Source organism: Phaseolus vulgaris, chromosome 6 (genome assembly GCF_051622355.1).
Source record: "Phaseolus vulgaris cultivar YP4 chromosome 6, ASM5162235v1, whole genome shotgun sequence".
NCBI lineage: Eukaryota > Viridiplantae > Streptophyta > Magnoliopsida > Fabales > Fabaceae > Phaseolus > Phaseolus vulgaris.
In genome coordinates this window covers 30910296-30931057 of record NC_143503.1, presented here as the reverse complement: position 1 = coordinate 30931057, position 20762 = coordinate 30910296, and the positions used below count along the sequence as shown (strand labels likewise).

The 20762-nt window shown below is 31.8% G+C and overlaps 2 protein-coding genes across 6 annotated transcripts; both read left to right on the top strand.

Moving 5' to 3' along the window:
- The first annotated feature begins 1482 nt into the window (after positions 1-1482).
- Positions 1483-7834, top strand: LOC137832112 (C2 calcium/lipid-binding and GRAM domain containing protein). Of its 5 annotated transcripts, none has more exons than XM_090304123.1 (11): positions 1483-2437; positions 2993-4207; positions 4403-4585; positions 4706-4989; positions 5077-5193; positions 5293-5555; positions 5724-5833; positions 6329-6497; positions 6662-6934; positions 7065-7376; positions 7539-7834. In XM_090304123.1, exons 1-7 carry the CDS (start codon positions 2089-2091, stop codon positions 5734-5736), a joined length of 2424 nt encoding a protein of 807 aa, XP_090160249.1. In that variant the 5' UTR covers positions 1483-2088; the 3' UTR covers positions 5737-5833; positions 6329-6497; positions 6662-6934; positions 7065-7376; positions 7539-7834. The 5 variants fall into 5 exon arrangements, with proteins under 5 accessions (XP_090160249.1, XP_068496219.1, XP_090160250.1 ...); XM_090304125.1 differs by having other exon boundaries at positions 1536-2457; XM_068640118.2 differs by lacking the exon at positions 5724-5833.
- A 1314-nt stretch (positions 7835-9148) lies between these two features.
- LOC137832111 (SMAD/FHA domain-containing protein) lies at positions 9149-11745 on the top strand. The gene is made up of 3 exons (XM_068640117.2): positions 9149-9264; positions 9597-10202; positions 10588-11745. The coding sequence occupies exons 2-3, from the start codon at positions 9763-9765 to the stop codon at positions 11399-11401; spliced, it is 1254 nt and encodes a 417-aa protein (XP_068496218.1). The 5' UTR covers positions 9149-9264; positions 9597-9762; the 3' UTR covers positions 11402-11745.
- The last annotated feature ends 9017 nt before the right edge of the window (positions 11746-20762 follow it).

Genomic DNA, 20762 nt, shown 5'->3' with positions numbered 1-20762 from the left:
CATCAGGGTTCCTATTAAAAATTTGAGCTATTATAACTGTTAATTGTTTTTATTTTTACCAGAGTTTTCATCCTAACATATGTAATTCATTCACTACTACAACGAGAATACGAGTTTAAATGACATGGGATGATCTTGAAGGTGATTCTTTTGTTCTTGAAGGTGACGATCTATTATCACATTCTAAAACAAAAGAATCACCTTCAACATCATTCTCATGTCATTCAAATTTGTCTTCTCGTTCTAGCAGTGAAGAAATTACATTTGCTAAGATGAAAAATCTGGTAAAAATTAAAACAATTAATTGTTAGAATTGCTCAAATTTTTATTAAGAACTCTGATATGTATTCAACCACAGAATCATCTATTTGGTCCAATTTGAAATTTTGAAGTTAGTGAGATGAAAAATGATGAAGATCAGTCTCTAATGTGACATTTGAAGAAACTATGAAAAAAGTACAGTATCTAAAGATCAAGACATGCAATGAAATTTTCTAATGTTATTGCATCAAAAGACTTAAATCTTGAAAGTTTGAAACACATATGATGACAAAAACTTTGATGTTCTAGACAGTATCGGCACTCCCGATGTTATGTACGAGAGGTACAATTAATAATCACACTGGACTAGAGTTTCATACAAGTGAGAACAATGTTATTGTATCATGGCCAATAATTTTTTTCCAAAACACCATGAATAGAAACTATGATTGGAAGATTGCACTGCAGTATTTTGTTAATTTCAATAGTATTCACCACAACCCTAGAGAAAGAAGTGGATAATTGAATGAAAAAACGTGTAAAGGACATTTACAATTTTCACTCGTTTTCAATCACCATCGACGGCCCCTCACATGCAATGCCAACGCATTTCATGAAGAATTCAGAATACCCAAAGACACCTCCATAACCACTTTGTTGCAAGCCTTTTTTTTGCTTCAACCATATCATAACCAACAAAGGTTAAGGAAATACGCAATTGATGTATACCCATACTTTTTGTATGTATAAATTATATACCTTACTGAGTCTATATTGACTTTTCTTTAAGAATAAATAGTAATCATTTAAGCCTTTGCCCTTAGGGGGGGCTACTACTTGTGGGTGCCCTCCAAATTGGACCCAGAAGCATGTGGTGTCATTTAACAAAAGGATGGGAACTCTTCCACTCAATATTAAATCCATAACCCATTTCAGCACGAAACAGAAAGTGGGGAAAAATAATATCACAAGCATCTATTATCTTTATCTCAATTTTCTTGATTACCACGTTTTTAAGACGCAGAAGTTTTAGCATAATTTAGTATAAATAATACTTTATATTTAAATAAAGTTATTAACAGTCTATCAAGTCAGATTTCAAGATGTTTTAAAATAAAATATACTTGATAAGTTGGTGAAAAAGAAAAAGGAAAGAAAAAACTTACTTTGTATAAAAGTAAAAATAATTTAATAACAGTGTAGATATGATTAGCAGTAGATACGTAGATACTACCGTAAGGTACAAAACATCGCACGCGCCGTGGCTAGCAGTTGAACAGAATTTGTCAATTTAATACGAGAAAAGTATAACAATTCCAAACTTGATTTCCTTTTTATGTAAAATCCCATTTCTCTTCCAGTCTCGATCACTCATTCCATCAGTAACTTCGTGATTATCCTCTCTCAAAATCTTTGTTCCTTTTTCCATACCCTTATTGCTTTGGTAGTTCACGAAGTCTTCTGATTCTTTCTCAACTGTTCCAGCTGTTCACGCTTAATTCGTCGCAGAAATTTAATTCTGAATTCCTTCCAACACAGATCAACGATTCTTTTGGCCCAACCAAGATTTCTGTTTTTCCATATGTTTGTGTCTGATTCATGGCTTGGTTTTTATTCTGTTGGCTGAAGAATTATAGTTGTGTGGAACAGTTTGATTCATAATTTTCGACTTTCAGTTGATTCTTTCTACAGCTTTGTCATAAACTGCATTACCCTTTTGGAAGATCTTTCTAGGGTGCCCCGCAGTTTTCGGGGTGGTTAAAAAAGTTGACTTTTTTTACCTAAGATTCTTGATTCTGGTTCCCTTTTGAGTTCTTGAACTTGGTAATGAAGCTTGTGGTTCGTGTGATCGAAGCAAAGAACTTGCCACCGACGGATCCTAATGGGTTGAGTGATCCGTACGTGAGGCTGCAGCTGGGAAAGCAGAGGTTCCGGACCAAAGTGATCAAGAAGAATTTGAATCCAAAGTGGAATGAGGAGTATAGCTTTAGGGTGGATGACCTTAATGAGGAGCTGGTTTTATCGGTTATGGATGAAGATAAGTTCTTCAATGATGACTTTGTGGGTCAACTTAAGTTGCCAATTTCAGTTGTTTTTGAGGAGGAGATCAAGTCCCTTGGTACTGCTTGGTATTCTTTGCAACCCAAAAGCAAGAAGTCCAAGAACAAGGAATCTGGTGTGTTAAGCTGTTGAACAGTACTTTCCTCTACCTTATCCAATAGTTTGCTCTTTACCTAACTTTTGAGGGACTATGTTTGTTCTCTCTCCCTCTCAACTAGCAGTTTTGTTGTTTGATTATTTTATATTGGCACTATTCTACGCAAACAATTTTATGTCATTGCGTGACATCAATTTGTTGCTAGTGAGCATCTACTTTTAGACTATCTTGATTTTGAAAAAAAGTATCATTGTAGGACCAAATTGACGTAGTAATATTTCAAACTCTTCCTAAGATGAAATGATACGTGTTTAATAATTTCACAGAAACTACTTATACTATTGTTTTATTGGTTTTGTGGGTAAAGTTGGACTGATAAAATGGTGTAAATTGCATTATGTCTATTTTGAGACTATGGAATATGGATCATACTTGAAATATTATCCACCTAAACACCATCTGGAAAATAATCTGCTCACTAACTTCGAACATGAATATATGAACATGAATATATGAAACATTGTTGTTTACCTTGAACTTAAATTTCGGCTTCTTTTTACCTTTTCCTGGCAGGTGAGATTCGTTTGAGCATATATTTTTCACAAAAGAATGCATCCATGGAGTCAAATGGTAGTAGTGATGATCTATTATCACATTCAAGAACAAAAGAATCACCTTCAAGATCATCCCCGGGCCATTCAATCCCGTCCTCCCCTTCTAGCGAAGAAATTACATCTGCTAAGGATGAAAAATCTGGTACACAAAAAACAATAACAGGTAGAATTGCTCAAATTTTTAATAAGAGTTCTGATGTGTATTCAACCCACAGAAGCATAGACTTTGATCAATCTGAAATTAACAAAGTTGAAGTTAGTGAGATGAATGATGAAGATCAGTCCTCTAATGTGACTTTTGAAGAAACAATGAAAAAAATACAGTCTTTAGATCAAGGCAATGGAATTCCTAACAATTTACCAGCGGGATTGTTTATTGATCAACAATATGTTATTGCACCAGAAGACTTGAATGAGTTGCTATTTTCATCAGATTCAAATTTTCTCAAGTCATTGGCAGAGGTACAGGGTAGTACAGAACTGGAAATAGGACCTTGGAAGTTTGAAAATGATGGGAAGATCTTCAAAAGATTAGTTTCTTATGTCAAGGCTCCTAGTAAATTAATTAAGGCTGTCAAAGCCTATGAGGAACACACATATTTAAAAGCCGATGGCAAGAACTTTGCTGTTCTAGCCAGTGTCAGCACTCCTGATGTTATATACGGGAGTACCTTTAGGGTAGAAATACTCTATGTAGTCACACCCGGACTGGAGTTGCCTACAGGAGAACAATGCTCACGTCTGATTGTATCATGGCGAATGAATTTTTTACAGAGCACCATGATGAAAGGAATGATAGAAAATGGGGCTCGGCAAGGTGTTAAAGAAAGCTTTGATCAATATGCCACTTTGTTATCCCAAACTGTTAAACCTGCTGACCTTAGTTCCAATAAGGAGCAAGCTTTGGCGTCATTACATGCAGAACCTGAATCTGATTGGAGGCTTGCAGTGCAGTATTTTGCTAATTTCACAGTATTCACGACAGTTTTCATGGGGTTATATGTTCTTGTTCACATTTGGCTGGCTGCACCCAGCACCATTCAAGGGCTTGAGTTTGGTGGGTTGGACTTGCCAGATTCAATTGGTGAATTTGTTTTCTGTGCTGTCTTCGTTCTTCAAGGTGAACGCATGTTGGGTATAATCTCACGCTTCATAAAGGCCAGAGCTCAAAAGGGTAATCTCAGTGTTAAGATACTCCACATTTCATCAATTTGGTTTTTTTTTTTTTTTTTTTTCACTTAGTGTGGCTCTTTAATCAAGTGACCCTGAGTTTGTCACTCATGTCTTTTAACTGTTTATTGCCTATTTGCTTCATTTAATGCCCATGTGTCTGTGATTATATTGACTTTTCTTGATACTCCAATATTAGGTAGTGATCATGGAATAAAAGCACAAGGAAATGGGTGGTTGCTAACTGTTGCCTTAATTGAAGGAAGCAATTTAGCTTCTGTTGATTCTAGTGGGTTGTCTGATCCATATGTAGTGTTTACTTGCAATGGGAAAACAAGAACTAGTTCAATCAAGTTCCAGAAATCTAATCCTATATGGAATGGTGAGTAATTACCTGATCTGAATCCAGTGATCTAGTAGTGTAATACGTAACTCTAGTTTTCACATGGGATATGTTATATATGATTTTTTTATCCGTTAAGAACACTGTCTATCTTTGCAGAAATATTTGAGTTTGATGCGATGGATGATCCTCCTTCTGTGATGGATGTCGTTGTTTATGACTTTGATGGACCTTTTGATGACGCCGAATCTCTAGGACATGCTGAAATTAATTTTCTGAAAGCAAACATAGCTGATCTTGCTGATATATGGCTTCCCCTTGAAGGAAAGTTGTCTTTGGCATGTCAGTCTAAGTTGCACCTAAGAATTTTTTTAGACAACACTAAAGGTGGCAATGTTGCAAAGGAATATTTAAGTAAAATGGAGAAAGAAGTCGGGAAGAAGGTACGACAAACACTTTGTCCCTATTGTATTGTACTCCTGTTTTGTCACCTTTCTTTTCGGCTTATTCTTTTATTTTAAAAATTGTAGATTAATTTGCGGTCTCCTCAAACAAATTCAGCATTTCAGAAACTCTTTGGGCTTCCAATTGAGGAATTTCTCATCAATGATTTCACCTGTCATTTGAAAAGAAAAATGCCCCTGCAGGTGTGATGTTGAAATTCATGGTCTATTTTTCTACTCTGGATTTTACTGGTACGTGCTTCTTTATTATCATCTCATCAAATTGTGAATATTTTTCTGCAGGGCCGCCTATTTCTTTCAGCAAGAATTATTGGATTTCATGCAAATTTGTTTGGAACGAAGACAAGATTCTTTTTCCTTTGGGAAGATATTGAAGACATTCAGGTCATTCCTCCTACATTTTCTTCAATGGGGAGTCCAATAATCGTCATAACTCTCCGGAAGGGTAGAGGTGTGGATGCAAGGCATGGTGCAAAAACACAAGATGAAAATGGCAGGCTGAAGTTCTATTTTCAGTCATTTGTGTCTTTCAATGTTGCACACAGGTAGAAAAGGGGAATTATATAACATCTGACAGATAACTTATTTCCTAAATATCTGCAACTTTTATGAAAACCTCTCTTATTCTGTGTTCAGTCTCTCCTTTTTATTTGCCCTGAGTTTACAATTTTTTCTTTTTGTTGATTTATTTGTGTGTTTTGAATCTAATGCAGTGAGGCTGTTTGATTTGAACAATGTATGGTGTTGAAGTGTGAGAATTGGAAATTCAGAATTTCAACTCTTTTTGTTTAGAGCTTACCTAACAATCAAATTTATATAAATGGTAATTTCATGTAGTTGAAAGAGTAAAGTGTGGAAGTAAATTGCATTTGTTTGTCTGTAATTTTCATTTCTTGTATTACTCAGTCATAATAGAAGATCATGTTAAGTAGTAATGAAATATGATGAAGAACCATGTCATTATGATGATTTTGTCTAATGGTGACAAAGTTCTGGTAACTTTTTTGTACAGTACATGAATAATGGAAATGAGAGCTTGTAATTTGGAAATATCTGGAGGTGTTTCCTTCCAAGTTATCTTTCACCAAATCTAGTTGCTTTTCAACTGTCCTAATCTCCACATAGATTTCGGTGTGAAAGTTTTCTTAACCACCAAAAAATAATACCTTTGTTTTGAGAGGCTTATATTTTTGGTCATCTACTCATGAGATTCTTGTTTATAGATGGTGGCATATAGAAAAAATTAAGGTGTAGTAATAAAAATTAAAATAGAATAGAAGATATCACATGTTACTAAGAAGATATTTGGGTGATGTAGGACCATCATGGCTCTGTGGAAGGCCAGATCTTTGAGTCCTGAACAGAAGGTTGAGTTTGTTGAAGAACAATCTGATAGCAAAAGCCTTATAAGTGAAGAGAGTGGCTCATTCCTTGGTCTGGATGATGTTAGCATGTCTGAGATATATTCTTGCTCTCTTTCAATTCCTGTAATCTCTCTCTCTCTCTCTCACAACACACAAAACATGCACTAATCCGTGCATGTTGTGTATTATTTCCATAACTGCAAATTATTGGATCTTTATTCATCATTTCTTTACAACTTTTCAAATGTTCATGTTTGATTATAGTTCTGTTCCTTTCATCAATATAGGCAAGTTACCTCATGGAGATATTTAGTGGGGGTGAGTTGGACCGTCGGGTCATGGAAAAGCTTGGTTATCTTAATTATTCTTATACTCCGTGGGTATCGGAGAACAGTCTTATCTCCGAGAGAGCTGTATATTACAAATTTGAGAAGCGTATTTCAAGTTATAAAGGTGAAGTGACAAGTACTCAGCAGAGATCTCCCCTTCCAGATGGAAAAGGTTGGCTTGTGGAAGAGCTTATGAACCTTCATGGAGTTCCTCTTGGTGATTATTTCAATGTGAGTTAGCCAAGTGTAGCATATTTCTAGACTTTCAGTGCTTGTTTGTTATATCTTTGTTTTTCGTGATTTCCTGTTCTTGTTATCCTTCTATTTGTTTTTACCTAATTGTCTCCTATATGTCACACAGATACACCTTCGGTACCAAATTGAGGATTTACCGCCAAAAGCAAAGGGATGCAGAGTGCAAGTATTATTTGGAATGGAATGGCTGAAAAGCTCAAAGAATCAGAAAAGACTTACAAAGAACATCCTACAAAATGTGCAGGAACGTTTAAATGTGACCTTTGCTCTTGCTGAGAAGGAGCTTCACCAAAATAGCAAATGAATCTTCCTGGATTTTGGCTTAAACAAGTATTGGAGCTAGATGAAATTCTGTTACCAAAAATGTTATATCAGTTAGTGGGCTTGCACTAGAATATATGACGCATCAGACCATAAGGTTCGTGTTGTGCTGTTTGGAGTTGGTTCCCGTCACTATCCTAACTTCATTGAAAATATCAGTTGAAAAAAAAGTACCTTCTAGTGTTGGGGGAACTTTTATATTGATGCTGAAAATTACTGTCATATGCTGACTTGCTAACAACTCTATTCTTTGAACCAGATAACTAGATACCAACAGAAAAGGCTACCAGTTGTTCCACTGTACATGACTAGTTTGACTCTGGCAGAAGATACTCACCCAGATTTCCAACTACAGTTGCTAGCAATTCAAATATTCAAATTTTAGATTTTGTTGTTGCAGTTTGGTCATATAGGAAATGTTGTAAGCCTGAGACTGTCATAACACGAAGCTCGGGTCCTTTATTCCTTGTAGAGATTCATTTGTTAGAATTGGAAAATATTCATTATATTGTGGCCTTCTGACTATGTCATATAGAATTTGTTGATTGCTGATTTTCTTAGGGAGCATTCATCTACTCTGGTTTGAGAAGAGTGTATAAAGTTTAATAAAACACACAAGAAAGTATATTCTAAACTTGTAGAAAATTGTTGGAAAACAATCAATTAATAAGACTAAGAGAAAGAACTCTTGTATGATATGAAATCATAAATATAACATTTACTTGCATTATTTACTTTTGGTACACTGAGATACTGATCTTTCAGTCGTTTATATTGCTATTAAATCCTCTGAATTATTTACAGAAAATTAAATTTTTTAGACAGTTTGTTGTTTAGACGGGTCAACAAATCACTTGCTTGTAATGACACTTTATTGATTAAAATATTTAACTGGATCACAGATGACTGTAACAATAATGTTTTAAAGGTAGAGTGTTACATTTTGTTTATTTATAGTGTTAATTAAATATACTAAACTTGCCATAAATTTATTAAGATGTCACACCAGTTTGTTATATTCTTGGTGTGCTAGTGTTCAGAACCAAAATGGGAATGATAAGACTGAAGTAATGTTAATGTTGAACAAGCCAGAATGAATACAAAAATGCTATTAATAAAAACAAGAACTATCTATATCAGAAGTATAGACTTAATGTTATATGACTGCAACCCAAGAAAATAAAAGAGAGATAATGAAAACCTTTCTTGATTCTTCTGTCAACGTAAAATTTTCTATTCTTTCTTCTGTTATCACATCCATTACATAATTATTTTCTCTCTACTGGTTCAAATAATTAATAAACTATTAATAATTAAATAATATATAAAATAAATATTCCATAAGACTTCCTAATATTAAAAAAGTAGAATAGAATATCGGTTTTCGATGTTGAAAATCAACATAAAATTCAAATCAAATATATAATAATACTTAGTATGCATTAATAATAAGAAATTTACATATAAAATAAACAAATAAATTATAATATAAAGATATAAAAAGCTTTATATGAATATAAATAATAAAATTACATAATTTTATAATAATAATAATATTTTTTATTGATTTATAATTTTTATTAATATGTATATGATTTCTTTTTAAAACATTTTAAATTAAATTAATTTTTTTCAATAAAAATAAAACTATAATGATCCAAACTTATTTTCTACCTGTTTGTAATTGGTTTTTACTAGTAGTAGTTTAATAAGTTCTCACCAATTATTTGTATTGGTCACATGATTTCATGGATATATCAATCTATCATGGATTAAAATAATTATATTATAAATATATAAAAATTAAACTCTTAAAAATAGTGCTAATTAAATTCTAATTAAAATTTATAAATATGTTAATTGAGCAATTTTTGTAGAAAAAAAAAAACAGTTGATTGTTATGTTCTATGGAAAATTCACAATTTCTCCTAGTCTCTCATTCTCTGTCCACTCCTCAAAGACGCAGCGTTCTAAAACCCTAATCGGTAAGATTCTCCAACTCCCCATCTCACCAAGGAAACCACCAAAATTATTCCTTTTTTCTGGATTTCGATTACACTTTCGTACTTAAACTTCAATTTGCTTTTGAATGACTACAATTATTGTTAGATTTATCCCCAATTTTATAGCAGATTAATACTATGTTATTGTCTTAGGATAGATTCATTCAAGCGATCTTGCTTTCAGTTACCCATTTGGCTTATAATCACCATGTGCCATTTTTTATCCTTTCAACGATTCTCTGTGTTGTCATTTCTTGGTCCCCTTACACACAAGGTGTGTTTTTGATGTTTTTTTTCCCTCAACAACCTTTTAGGATATGTGCAAAGAGAGCTTTGTTGCATTTTCTCAAGGTATGTTTTAAACGTTGCTTGTTTTATTGGTTCCTTTTGATGTCATGGTGGCATTGTGATGCAACATGTTTTTGAGCTCATACTGAGAAGGAGCTGAAGGAGCTCATGTGCTAAGTCCATTTGAAGAGAATGTATGGAAGGGCTACGTCGGGTCTTGATAGATTTAAGAAGGCTCAGACATTGGAACCGTTCTCTGTTTCTGTCAACTCATCAGCTTCCAGAAATGGTGCCCAACCCCCTAGTAAAGTAGTTGGCTCTGCTTGGCCTCCACAGTCTCAGGTTTCTCAGAAGACTGTAGGAGTGGAGGCAGCCCCCTTGTTGGGGCAGAATCAGCAGGCCACTCAGGTCGGGGGAGGGCAGTCAACATGGCAGCCACCAGATTGGGCGATTGAGCCACGGCCAGGTGTCTTTTACCTGGAAGTTTTGAAGGATGGTCAGGTGCTAGACCGGATTAATCTGGACAGACGGAGGAATATCTTTGGGAGGCAAATCCAGACTTGTGATTTTGTGCTAGATCATCAATCTGTCTCTCGCCAACATGCTGCCGTTATTCCTCACAAGAGTGGGAGGTTAGAAAATTGCTCCTGCAAATTTAACCTTACTAGAATGGATGCACTAACTTTGGGATATAAATATCATTGACATTCTTGTGAATTGCATATTCTGAATAAACTGTCTCAAACCTTGTTCAAACAAGTTAATTTTTGTCAACTAGTTATTCCAAAAAATGAAGGTAATTACAGTTCTTGTAAAATTTAGGAGTGATGTCTGAACCTCAGGGGACCTTGAAAGGAAAATAAATCATTATCTTTCACCGTTAAGTGGCTGACACATGCCATGTTTTGGAGTTCATGGATTAGTTGTTCTCTTTTTGGATTTAATTAAGTTCTGTGAAAAGTGAAAATCCCTTGCAAATTGTGATTCATTGGTATTAACAATTTCTTTTAATTACAGCGTATATGTAATTGATTTGGGGTCTGCACATGGTACATTTGTTGCAAATGAGAGGCTGACTAAGGATTCACCAGTTGAGCTTGAAGTGGGACAATCTTTGCGGTTTGCTGCATCAACAAGAGCGTACATATTAAGAAAGAATGATGCAGCTCTTTTCCCTCGTCCTCCACCACCAGCAGAGATTAATTTCCCACCGCCACCTGATCCATCTGATGAAGAAGCTGTTGTAGCTTATAATACGCTACTGAATCGTTATGGTATCAACAAGGCTGATCTAGTGTCCAAATCTGGTGAGTCTGTTAGCTCAGCAAGTGTCAGAACTAAAGATTATCAATCTGAAAGACCGGCTAAGAGAATTAAGAAAACAAGAGTTGCCTTCAGGGATCAAGTTGGGGGAGAGTTAGTTGAGGTTGTTGGAATTTCAGATGGTGCAGACGTAGAAACAGAACCTGGTCCAGTTGGTGTCAAAGAAGGAAGTCTAGTCGGTAAATATGAATCTCTTGTACAGATAACTGTAATACCAAAAGGGAAAGAGCAGACCTCTGCCAAGGAGGCAGATTCGTCCCCAAAAGGTGTGACTGATAAACTACAAGAAGTCTTAAAAAAGATCAAAACCCCAGTTAAAACCGGCATTTATGATGACCTTTATGGAGAATCATTATCTATGAAAGTTGGATCTTCCTGGGCATATTCACCTGCACTCAGTACTGGTGAACGAGTACCAGATAAGGAGGACGATGAAGGGAGTGGGAAGTCAGACAGTAATCCTAACATTGTTGGAGATGATGATGATGATGACGACTTGTTTGGGTGATCATTGAACTTACACAGACTGGGTTGTGAGATACTTTTGTAGTAGCTCTGTACGAGTATGACATCATAGGGAGTTGAAAACATGCAAAGATTATGTTGTATGCTTCTTTTGTCTTCTGGAGTTAATTGTTTTAATGCATAGCCACAGAGAGCTATTGATTATTTGGATTGCATTCCCCCATTTACTCTAAAAGACAGCAGGTTCATGCTAAATGGTGTGTTAACTTTGTATGGAGACATTAAGTAGTGGTTTGTCAGTATTTTCTTTCTACTGTGCATATACTGACATGCCATCACTAATAAGGATTGACCAGAAAGCCACATCTTGTGTTGTTTTGTCTTAAACTCGATGTTCCCACGCTTTGGTGTTTTTGTCTAGCTTCAAGCATTCATCTTTGGCTTGCATTTAGAGAAAATCTTGCGGTGAAAGCAGCACATGGCAAACATGATTTAGCTGTGGTCTTTTCCTCTTATCTAACCTTTCTCTCTTCCATCTATTTTAATGAGTAAAGGTTTCCTAGCCATCATGAGTCTCTTACTTGTTAGCTTTCTTTCTTTCTAAGAGCATTTTATATGCTCTCATGAGATCTTATTTTACTTTAAATGGGTCTCATCTTATCACATCATTTTTATGAGTTTTGTTTCCATTTAAATTTTTTATAAAATTTGCACTCTTGTAATTTTTTTATTTGTATTTCAATTTTTTACAACTTAAAAATTTAATTGAATTATGTTGAAATTGGAAAAATATTTTTTAACTAAAGTTTTAAATTTAAAATCATCTCCATTTTATAGTATATTTTAATGTAAATCTGTTGTAAGACTTAAATTTTAATTTAAAAATCTAGTCACAACTTCTATATGGGACATGTTGAATGTGTACGTTACTTTTGCTTCTTTCTTTGTACCTCATGTCTGCATTTAACTTTTTTCTCTTCGCTGACATTTTGTTAATTTCACTTCTTCACGTGAATAAAAGTATATTAACCAGTAAAATTGATCGTAATAGGCTAAATTCACTTTCATTCATTTATCTTGTTTATCTTATGTCAAATTCTCCCTCCTCTTAACATTTCCTATCAAAAGTCGGTTTTAAATTTTTTAAATAACCTTAAATAAAACGAAATCTCCTTTTTGTAAATAACCTTGCACTTTTATACTTCGTTTTCTAATGCAACATTTTCATTCTTTCCTAATTAAAATTTTGTTCCTTAAGATAATTATTTTTTGAGTTTTAACTCCATATTTTAATCTCGTTGAATTTTTTTTTCTGGGTTTTGTATCTTCTAAAAAAATAAAATAAAATAAGTGAATAAAAACATAGTCACCACTAGTAAAAACATCATAAACTTACTTCAATCACCAATGTTCACCATCAATCATCACTACTTAAAAATGAAGAAGACATCACACTCTTCACTATACTAAACAATATATTGTTAGAATTATAAAAAAGTATAGAGGTGCAGAGAAAAGATATGGAGGTGCAGGGAGAATTTGCCCTTGCACCTCCATACCTCCCGCACCTCTTTACTTTTTTTTTTTTAATTTCAATAATGTCCTTTTGAGTATGGTGGAAAGTGTGATGCATTCTTCATTTTCAAGTGGTAGTGATTGGTGGTTTAAGTAAGTTTGTGGTGTTTTTACAAGTGGTGACTGCGTTTTCGTTGACTTATTTTTATTTTTTCATTTTTTGGAAGTCACAAAACCTAGAAAAAAATTAGTGAGATGCAAAAATGGAATAAAAAATTAAAGAGAAATATATTTGTGTTGGGGAACGTCAAATACAATGAATCTTTTTGCCAACAAATGATGAAACCGCTCTCTCAAACGTTAGGGATGGAAAATGATGAAAAATAATGAAAGTGTTGCGACTGAAAGGAATGTATGAGGGTATAGGATGTAACTGAGATTATTTAAAAATGTGAAATTATTTAAAAAGATTAAAACTAACTTTTTTTATAATTGATATGGAGGCGTTGGGAGAAGAGATATGGAGGTGGAGGGAGAATTGTACTTTGCCTTATCTTATTTTGGAGTTAAGTTTCGAGTTTTATCTTTTAAAAAGTTCGGGTTAATTTACTAAAGGTTAAATTTGTTTTTCTGTCAAAAATAATTTCTGGTCAATTTTCTTATGCATTAAGCACTGAAACAGTGATGAATCTTGTTCAATGACAGAAAAAAGTAATTAGTTTTAAATTTTAAAATTGATTTGAAATAATCCTTGAGTAAGTTTATAATTAATATGGTTGATAATGTTAATCCTCAAATAGAGCAGAAGAAGCAGAAGAGTGAATAGATTAAAAAAGAGAAGCGATATGGAGAAGCAGCGGAATAGATAAGCACTTTTTTATAATCATTGAAACAAACAGCGCTTATAGCCTAATACAGAGGTGAGGGTGACATGGTTCAACACAACTTTTCTGTGTCCAACTTTTAGACCAACACGCAGGCTATCTGGGATCATTGCAAAAGTTAAATTATTTAATAATTAATTACAATTGTAGCTACTTTTAACTTTTTTTAAAACAATTTTAAGATAACTATTTTCATATATATAATTTATTTTTAAGAAACTTCTTTTACTAAATTTTAGCCAATGCCTAGCTTACTTTATCTCATTGAAATAAAAAATTAAGTTTACCCAAACATTTAAGGTATTTTACATCCACTTTTTTTACCCTTATACTTACTATTTTGGTCAAACTACTTATTAAGATCATATATTTTACATCTAATGTGCTAACATAGATAAATTTCTATTTTTTAATATCATATTTTTGTTTATATTTAACATATTTTTGAAGTTTAAAATAAAATTAGTTACTCTTTTATCATTTATGTCCTTGACTTTCTTTTACTGGTAGTAAAATGGGTCATCCAACCCGTTTGACCTGTTTAGTCCCGACTTATCATTGGTCCGTCGTGCGAGTCGAAAATAATAATTGGTCATGTCATAAAGCATGTTGACGGGCTAGCAAATTGATTCATCACTTTTTTTTTTCTTTTTTTGTAATTGTTTTATTTTAAATTTATTTATTTGGTTATAATAATTGATATCACTTTTTGGACAATAAAAATATAAGAAAAAGTAATAAAATTAAATCAATTTTTAATATTCTAATGAAATTAATGTAAATAAAGTTCTATATAAAACATTGACCACCACAAATTTTTATTCTAAAAACTTGAGATTCCTCTTTAAAAGTGTCAAAAATAAAAAATATGGATTGGTGGGCTGGACTCATTCGGGTTGACGGGTTCAAAAAGTGAATCCTCGCATAAATGATGGTGGGCCACCAGCCCGGCCCGTCAGGTCCAACCCGTTTTGTCATCCCTACTTTCATATAATTTTTTATTAATTTATTTATTTTAACATATATATTTTTTTTGCTAAACAGCAATGTATTTTTTTGTAATAAATATGAGAAAATAATAATTCTAATATATTAAATTACAATTAATAAAATTATACATATGAAATAACTATACACCTACATATAAATTGTGTTCATCTTTGATTGTTAATGATCACTTTATTTTGTTAATATAATTTATATTTTAACATATTTTCATGTAAATACTTTTATTTCTGTAATATATGAATTTATTTTTGTGATTTAGTCATAAAAAATATATTTAATGATTTTTTGTAGTAGTGATATCTCTAATTGTTTTATTTGTTTGTGGACTACTATAGACTACGTTCAAAAGAATTCTAAGAACAATATTAAAACTTAAAAGACATAGAAATCTCACGTAACTTATTTTCGTTTAAATTTGAAAATTTTAAAGTGTTGATAGATTTTGAAATCAAAGATTGAGTACTTTATGGATTTTCTATAATAACATTATATTTGGATAAATAACTTTTATGACTCAAAAAATTGATTTACTTAATAACATTCAAATTAAGATAAAATGTTTCGGAGATCTTTTACTATGGAACAAAATTCTGAGAAACTTTATCCACTTTTTCAATGGCTTAATTTATATGTATTCTAAAAGTAATCAAAGGTTAAACAGTTTCGTAAAAGAAACCAACTACTAAAATGACGAAATTCTTTAAAAATAGCATCTCATGAAACCTAACACAAATGTTAATGGTGCTTGGGGAAGTATTTGGATTGCGGTTATTGGAGAGATCTGGAGACATCGGAACAAGTACATCTTTAAAGGAGGAGTGGTTGATCATATAGAGATATTCTCCTTTGTTCAACTAAAAGTTTGGTCTTGGTTAACTTTCAAATGTGATTATACTTGTTTTTCTTATTTTGGCTGGTGTCTTGAGAACTTGTCTGTTTTTTATTATGAACAACTGTTAGCTTGAGTAGGTGGTATTGTGATGTTGCTTATAGTAGTCTTTAGTGAGTTATGAGATATTCTTTTTGTTTGGAGTTGTATGTATAAGGGTTGAATCACCCTTAAAGTGATTCTTATTTTTTTTATTTATTATTTCAGACTGATAAAAAAAATAAATAAAAATGAAACCTAACACAAGATTTAGAATAAATTGAAATAGAAGCATTGAAAGAAGCACAAGATGTGATTGTCTGAAGAAATAGTTATTTATAAATAAAAAATATAATTAGTTAGTTTGTAGCTTGTCAAACATTCTATTATGCACTAAAGTACTTGTCTGCTGAAATGGGTATCAAAAGAACCCTAATTTGGTTAAAAGTAGTGGGACCCATTATGATGAAGTAGAATTTGACTACTACCATGCATCTATCTAAAGCTTCACCACACTTATTCATATTAATTCTTCTTCCATGTCTCACCATATCTATCTTCACAAATTACCAAAGCAACCCATTAATTAAATGTCAAGTTTCAAATTCATACTTCACATAAATACACATAATAATCAATAATTAATTGCTATAATCAGATTTTTTAAGCGTCAAACACATGTCTATAGCATCATTATAGAAAATAATCATTTTTAAGCTATCTATTTCCCCACCATTATGCATTAACGAAGCAGATGATTAACTAGAAATCAAATTTAGAAAAAATAATTAATAATAATTAATTAGTATATTAACTAAATTAAATATTATTATAGAAACTAAAAAAATTATTAATATCTAAAGTAATTTATATTATTAATAAATAATTTTTATATTGGTATCTAATTAACTACCAAATTTTAACTAGCAAATTTGAATATAAAGTGGCTGATATCTAAAATCTTGATAACTAATTAGATAATAATTTTAAAATTAATTTATTTGAAACTATTTTATATACAAATAACTTTTTTAATTTTTAAAATATTATATAATTTAGTTCATTATGATAATTAATTATTTTTTCTCTTTTAACATTTATTTTTATTTAATGAGTTATAGTATATTTATAATCAATTATCACTTATTTAAATAATAATAATAATAAGAATGATGATTATGAAAGTTATTATACGTTAGAGAAGCCGCGTGGGTAAAATAAAAAATAATGAAGTGGGAAATGGTGATATAAAATGAGATAATGAATCCAAAAAAAAAAATGAAAAAAAAGAGACCTAAACCAGAAGATATGGAAGCATGAAGCTGTTCTAAAAGGCTAAAAGCATTCGATCTCATCGATTTGTTTTAACATCTCATAATAACAACAATAATTGATGTAACAAAAAAGTTATAAGTTTCCTTTTAGTGAATATATAATAATAATAATTGTCAATTTCAAAAACCAGTGCTGAGGACTGTGCATAAATTACTTTAATAAGGGTTTAGATTAATTTATTTTCTGTTTAAAACAATTTATAACGAAGTTCTTCTTGAGAAAATCTTTTTGAATAAAAGAAGGGTTTTCTCAAAACATGAAGGATAAAAAAATGAAAGATGTGAGAGGAAGACAGCTGGAACTGCATTAGTATTATTAACGTACTAATTAAAGTGTAAATCTAAACCTCACTATTTCACTAATTTAAGAAGTTTGAGCATTTATTATAAATTAAAAAAATAGAAAAAAACATTTAACCAGTTAGAAATCTTAAATTCTAAATCCTAAACACTCACTACAAGAACATCATATAATAGAAATCAATTTTACACAGACAAAAAATAATTAATTGCTATAGTGACTAAATTAGAGACTATTTTAGGAACTAAATAATTTTTTGGATTTTAAATTAGTTTATATTATTATTAAATAGTTTCTAAATTGATATTTAATTAACAATCAAAAGTTTTTGGTACCAAACTTAGAATCTAAATAATTGGTAGTTAAAACCTTGATAGTTAATTACATATCAATTTAAAAATTATTTAACAATAATAAAAACTAATTTAAAAATATTTTTTTCTTCTATTTGATAATTTGTTTGTAATGCGTATTTTACAAATGAAAATGAAAAGTGTATGTATATATAATCTGAGGAAGTTTAGAAAGAAAAGAAAAGCACATCAATTAAAGTGGTGCATGCATAATAAAGAAACAAAAATTACTGACAATCTTCATGGAAAGTCACATGGTCGGTTCTTAAATTGGTTTGGACATTGTATGACAATAACAACATCTTATTTACAAACTCAAAAGAAATTGAGGATAATGATCACCATTATCATGATCATGTGTTATTCAGATCATCAACTTCATCATGCCAATCAACATGATCCCTTAGTCATACCATCATTTGGGTTGGATTTGACCAACAATTAATCAACCAAATATATTGCTTTCACATCATCTTTATACATTTTCTTCTGATATTCCTCAGCTTTTTTCCTCCACATCTATCTTTTTCATTACTTTCAGACGCATTCAATAGATTACACCTAAAAACATGTTTAAAGCTAAATACATACAATGAAATTACTTCTTTAAAGATATTTTCATTAGCACTTTTAAACTAGTTTATGCAGGTAAAGAAACAAATATATAAAAGAGTTTCTCTGATTAACATATAAAGAGTTTCTTGTTTATAGAAAAGTTGGTTTATATTGTATTTTTTGAAGTAAAAGTTCAGTCCTTAATTGGCTATGTTGATAAATACTAGTTTTGTTTGGCTAAACCCAGTTGTTGGTATACATCTTCTGCTTGCTAGCTGTTAAGATTGACAGCAAAAGCAAAGCATTAATTTTTTTGTGTCCTCTATCTTGGTGTTTCTTAGTGGTAATTAGAGACTTTTTGATAATGGTTAGCCCATCTTCTTTGAGCTGAAGGGATTGGTGAGGGGTCCCTTGTCCTTGTCCATGACATGAAATAAAATCATCTGGGGCCATGGAGGAGCTCAACACTCCATGCACGAGTGAATGAACAGGACCAGAAAGAAGAAGCTTTCACACATGAATGATTAACCAAATATAAAAGGACAAGTTTTTTAATAGTTGTGTTGGTGTTGAGGAATAAGGAAAATATTTCTTTTAAGACTAGTGAAAAACATATATATTTCACAAATACTTATATTAATATAATAATATTTTGAATTAAAAAATAAAATGGAAATGAATAAAATATTAATTTATTGAGATGTGAAATGTATGTTTTTACTTTTAACTTTGTTAATATATCAACACTCGAGGAATAAAAGGTAGACAACAAAATAAAAGGAATAAAACAGAGGCGAAAAATATATTAAGTGGAACAAAGCAGAAGAAGATATCCATTATCTTTGCTAACAATTATATTTATAATACTTGCAGTAACTTTCTCTTAAATGTTTTTGCCTAAAGTTTATGAGCAGTTACTTAACAATATTTATTCAACAATTGAAATAGAATAAATAAAAAGTCACATGTAGTTACGTGCATTTACGTGCAATTACAAAAAAATACATTATTTAACCTTCCTTCTTGATTTTTGAACTGCAAACTCCAATCTTCTATCTTAAATTAGTCAGGATTTAAATCAGTCAGGATCTTCCTTAACCAGAGAGCTTGATTCACAATAGTCAATACAACAACAAACTCTGCCTTAGCAGTGGATTGAGCTACTTTTTCTTGCTTCTTTGAGCTCCATGAAAACATCCCTAATCCAAGGCTAAAACAATATCCATGTGTACTTTTCATGTCATCAATTGAACCTCCCCAATCACTGTCGTAGAAATCACTTAACTTGAACTCCTTATGTTTCAAGAACTTAACTCCAAAGTTTCAAATTCCCTTGATGTATCTGATGACTCTCTTTGCAGTCCTCATGTGAGTCTCATTTGGACATTGCATGAATCTGGTTATAATGCTTACTGCATTTAGAATGTCAGGTCTGGTTGTTGTCAAAATACGTTAGACATCCTATCAAGCTTCTGAATTCAACTTCATTGGCAAATCCATCTTCTTTGACCAACTTCTCCTTTTGATTCATAGGCACTCATTGCCTTGCAATCTTCCATCTGAAACTTTTTAAGTATTTCTTTTACATATTTTTTCTAACATATGAATACTTCATCCTGACTTTGCTTAATTTCCATTATAAATCTATTTCTTCTCTCACTAACTCCAATTTTTCGTGGAGTGTATGGGGCTGTTAATTGATGCTCAATTCCTACTTCCTCACAAAAATAATTGAAAGGTTATGAAGTGTACTCCTTACCATTATCAGACATTTTATGTCTCCATTCTAGACTTAATATTATTCTGTCACTTAATTTTTTTCATTGCCTCTACTTTGTGTTCCCATTTTAGACGCTAACTTATTATTATTATTTTAATAATTTTTAGTGTGAGTTAAAGGTTTCTAGTGTGAACGCAATATTTGATATTTATTTTTGTATCCAACTTGAGTAGATTTCACCCTTGCTATTGACTTCTTTTTTTATAGCCCTCACTTTTTGTTCACAGCTAAAATGAATTTTTCTTATAGTGATTATCTTTACTAACAATTACTCTTAAATGTTTTTGCCTAAAATTTATGAAGATTTACTTAAAAATATTTATTCAACTGAAAAAATAAAGGTCATGTGCAGTTAACGTATCTAACAAGTTGTTTGTAGTTTTCATTTAAGATTGTAATTTTATTTTAGTAATACGTGTAATAAGGATTTATATAATACATATCTAAATGCATGGTGAAAAAGTAATGAACACGCGTTTTTTCCTAATGCATTAATATCTTATAGCAGCCTCAAGTCCAACATAGAGATTGATAGATTACTAAAATAAAACTTGAATTCTAATTAAAGAGATAGAAAAATGGATGCAAGTTTTTTCCAAAATAAAATGATGCAGCAGTGACAGGGAATAGGGAATAGGGATGAGATAGAGAAACGTTTGTCTGTGTTTGGGCTTGAAAAGAAGGCAAAAGAGAGAAGTCAGAGCAATATCTGACCAGGGTTGATGTAACAACGGCACAGAAATGGACACGTGGGCAACATGCACACAAGGGTGGCCCAAGCATAGGCCTAATCGAAGAAGAATATC